Source organism: Octopus bimaculoides, chromosome 22, assembly GCF_001194135.2.
Source record: "Octopus bimaculoides isolate UCB-OBI-ISO-001 chromosome 22, ASM119413v2, whole genome shotgun sequence".
NCBI classification, from domain to species: domain Eukaryota; kingdom Metazoa; phylum Mollusca; class Cephalopoda; order Octopoda; family Octopodidae; genus Octopus; species Octopus bimaculoides.
Window position 1 is genome coordinate 34148450 of NC_069002.1, and position 2846 is coordinate 34151295.

The window sequence follows — 2846 nt, forward strand, 5'->3', positions numbered from 1 at the left end:
TGTAAATTGAATTAACTGACATTCTGCTCGGCAATGCAATCTCCAATCACGACAAATCTAACTTTGATCTTTATCTCTCTCGAGGGACAATAACCACAATTTTACCTAAAAATTTAAGGCTAAATTATATCACTGTTACATTAGTATGGAATTTACCCGACTATATAACTGGTTCTGATATTGATTCATTCCACTGTAATAAGAATTAGATGAAGATCAAACATGTAAAGCCCTCAAGTCGTCGGATGTATTACATGCTATATTACGGTCCGTTCTGAAATGCAACGAAAACAAGAACAATAGTGGAAGCAGCAACACGCAACATCGGAACCATTGAATTAATGAGGAACGATTTAAGCGGAGGCGTTTTTGGCAGAACTATCGGAGCAACGAAGTATGAAGCTTTGTATTATTTCTTCCATTACTCGATTTTCTAACTACGAAATAGCGGCGAGGTCAGCTTTGCTTTTCGTACCTTTATGGTCAGTTACAGATAATAGCAACCTAGTGCTGCGAATTAATGGCATCGAGTTACCCTCTACCTACAAAATTGTTAGCGTTGTTCCTAAATAATAAATAATTACCATAAAGGAGGTGAGCTTGCTGAAACGCCAGACAGAGCATGAAAATAGCTAAAATATTGTCTTGTAGTGTTTCGTCCGGATTTTTTGCTTTATATATATACATGGTCAAATCTAACCGATATCTACTTTTTATTTCGTCCTTCCGAGGTCGATAAATCAACTTCACCAGTGTACTAGAGGTGATAGTATCGACAAATTCTCTCTCAAATTGCTTGCGCTTTACCTAAAATTAAAAAGAGGTATTTTTTATTATAATCTTGTTACTGTTGCTGTTATTGTTGGTGATGATGTTGTTCGTGCACGTGCTGTTGTTGTTTTTCTTGATGTTGCTGTCCCCATTGTTGTTGTTCCGTTTATGTATTTGTTTTGTATTACACTCTCAGAAATTAAATCTACGATTCGCAATTTAGCCATGACTATATTCACTGTTGTTTCTGTCCTTCCAACGCTCCCTTCCTTCCTTCCTTCGTTTCATCTCCCCAATCCAGCTATCCTTCCATCCATTCATCCGTCCATCCACCCTCCTCATCCACCCGTTTTGTCCATTTGTTTCTTATGTTTGCATAGCTATATAAAGCATATACGCACACCCTGTTGCATACGTACGTGTAACTCCAGACACATCCCAACGCTTGCGATAATAATACTTGATAACTACAGTAAAACTTATTGTTACAGTATCAATGTGAATAACTCTCATAAAACCTGAAAGTCAGGCTCAAAGACGCCTGTAGATGGCCTTAGTGATGATGATGATGATGATGATTATGGTGGTGGTGATGGTGGTGGTGGTGGTGGTGACTGTATCGGTAGCCGTGACGGTGGCATCACAGAGACGTTTGATCTTTATGCACGGCACAACATAAACTATATTCCTACGTTTCGTGGTTCGGATATGAAGTACGGTGTGGCGGCGGCGGAGTGGGCGTTGTGGGGGGGGGGCTATCGGCTCTTTCTATCAATATCAGATTCATTGGTACCGACACCGAATGTGGCTGTGGCGGTGGCGTTGGGAGGTGGTGATGGGAGGTGGTGATGGTAGCCGTGGTTGATGATGGTGATGATTATGGGGGTGATGTATGTTGGGCTGGAGGAAGAAGAGTCTGCTTTGTTGTTGGTAGCGCGGTGAATTTTATTTCCGTTCTTGTCGCCGCTGGAGTGGTGGCCAGAGGGATTATAGTAGGAGCTGTATTAGTCGTAGCAGAATTATTATTATTATTATTAATAGTAGTAGTAGTGGTGGCGGTGGTGGTTTCTGTTGTTACTTGTGGAAGTGGCGGTGGTGGTGTGGATGGTAGGTGTTCTGTTCAAATTGCTGGTAGTTTTCTCGCTGTCTTTGTGATAGCTGGTGGCGGTGGTGGTTGTGGTGTTGTTGACGGGTATAATATTTGTGGTGGTGATTGGTGAGCCCTTGATATGCTGGTGGTAGTAACATTGGACGATTTGGTTGTGAAGGAAGTGTTACTGCAAATGTTGGAGGTGGACGTGGCGTTGGATGTGGAGGTGACGTTGGAGGTGGCGCTAGAGGATATCTCAAAGAATTTGGTTTACAATGCGTTGTGATGTTGTTATTGTTGTTGCTGTCGTCGTAGCCGTTGCTGCTGTTGTTGTTATTGTTGTTGTTCGAGTTGATGGTCATGATAATATTGGAGGTGGTGGTGGTGTGAATGATGGATGTCTTCTTGGTTTTGATGTGTTTACTGGTGGTAATAGTATTTGTTGTATTCCTGTTGTTCTTGTTGATAGCCATAATAACAATTGTGGCTGTGGTGGTGGTGGTGGTGGTGGTGGTGTAGGATGAGATGTTAGCAGTGGCGACGGCGGCGATAATCGTAGCATGGTGGTGGCGATAGTGCTGTTGTTGCTGCTGTTGGTGATGGTGGTGTTGGTGGTGGTTCAGTGGTGGTGTGGGAGGTGGTGTCAGCAGTGGCGAAGCCAGTGGTGGTGGCAGCAGCGGTGATGATCGTGGTGATGGTGGTCGAAGTGGTGGTGGCGATGGTGTTGTTGTTGTTGTTGGTTATTTTGGTGGTTGTGGTGGTGGTGGTGGCGATGGCGGTATACTTACAGTTAGTGGCCTACTGTCTGTTTTGATATTGTTCATGTTGGTGGGGTTGATGGTGGAGTGTCTGTAATGATGGTAAGCATTTTGTGGGTTTGTTTGTTGTGTTTGTAAATCTAGATATTTTAATGGTGTTTATGAGTGTTTGGTGGAGAGGGTAAATACAGTCCCTTATGTTCTATAGGCAAATATTCTTGTATTGG

General features: G+C 42.9%; 1 protein-coding gene across 1 annotated transcript in view; it reads right to left on the reverse strand.

The window, feature by feature from the left end:
• Positions 1 to 216: 216 nt before the first annotated feature.
• Positions 217 to 2846, reverse strand: part of LOC128250531 (uncharacterized) — a 74082-nt gene continuing 71452 nt past the window's right edge. The window contains exon 6 of the mRNA XM_052975771.1: positions 217 to 274. Within this exon, the coding sequence (XP_052831731.1) occupies positions 217 to 274 (58 nt within the window). The remainder of the gene's footprint in view (positions 275 to 2846) is intronic.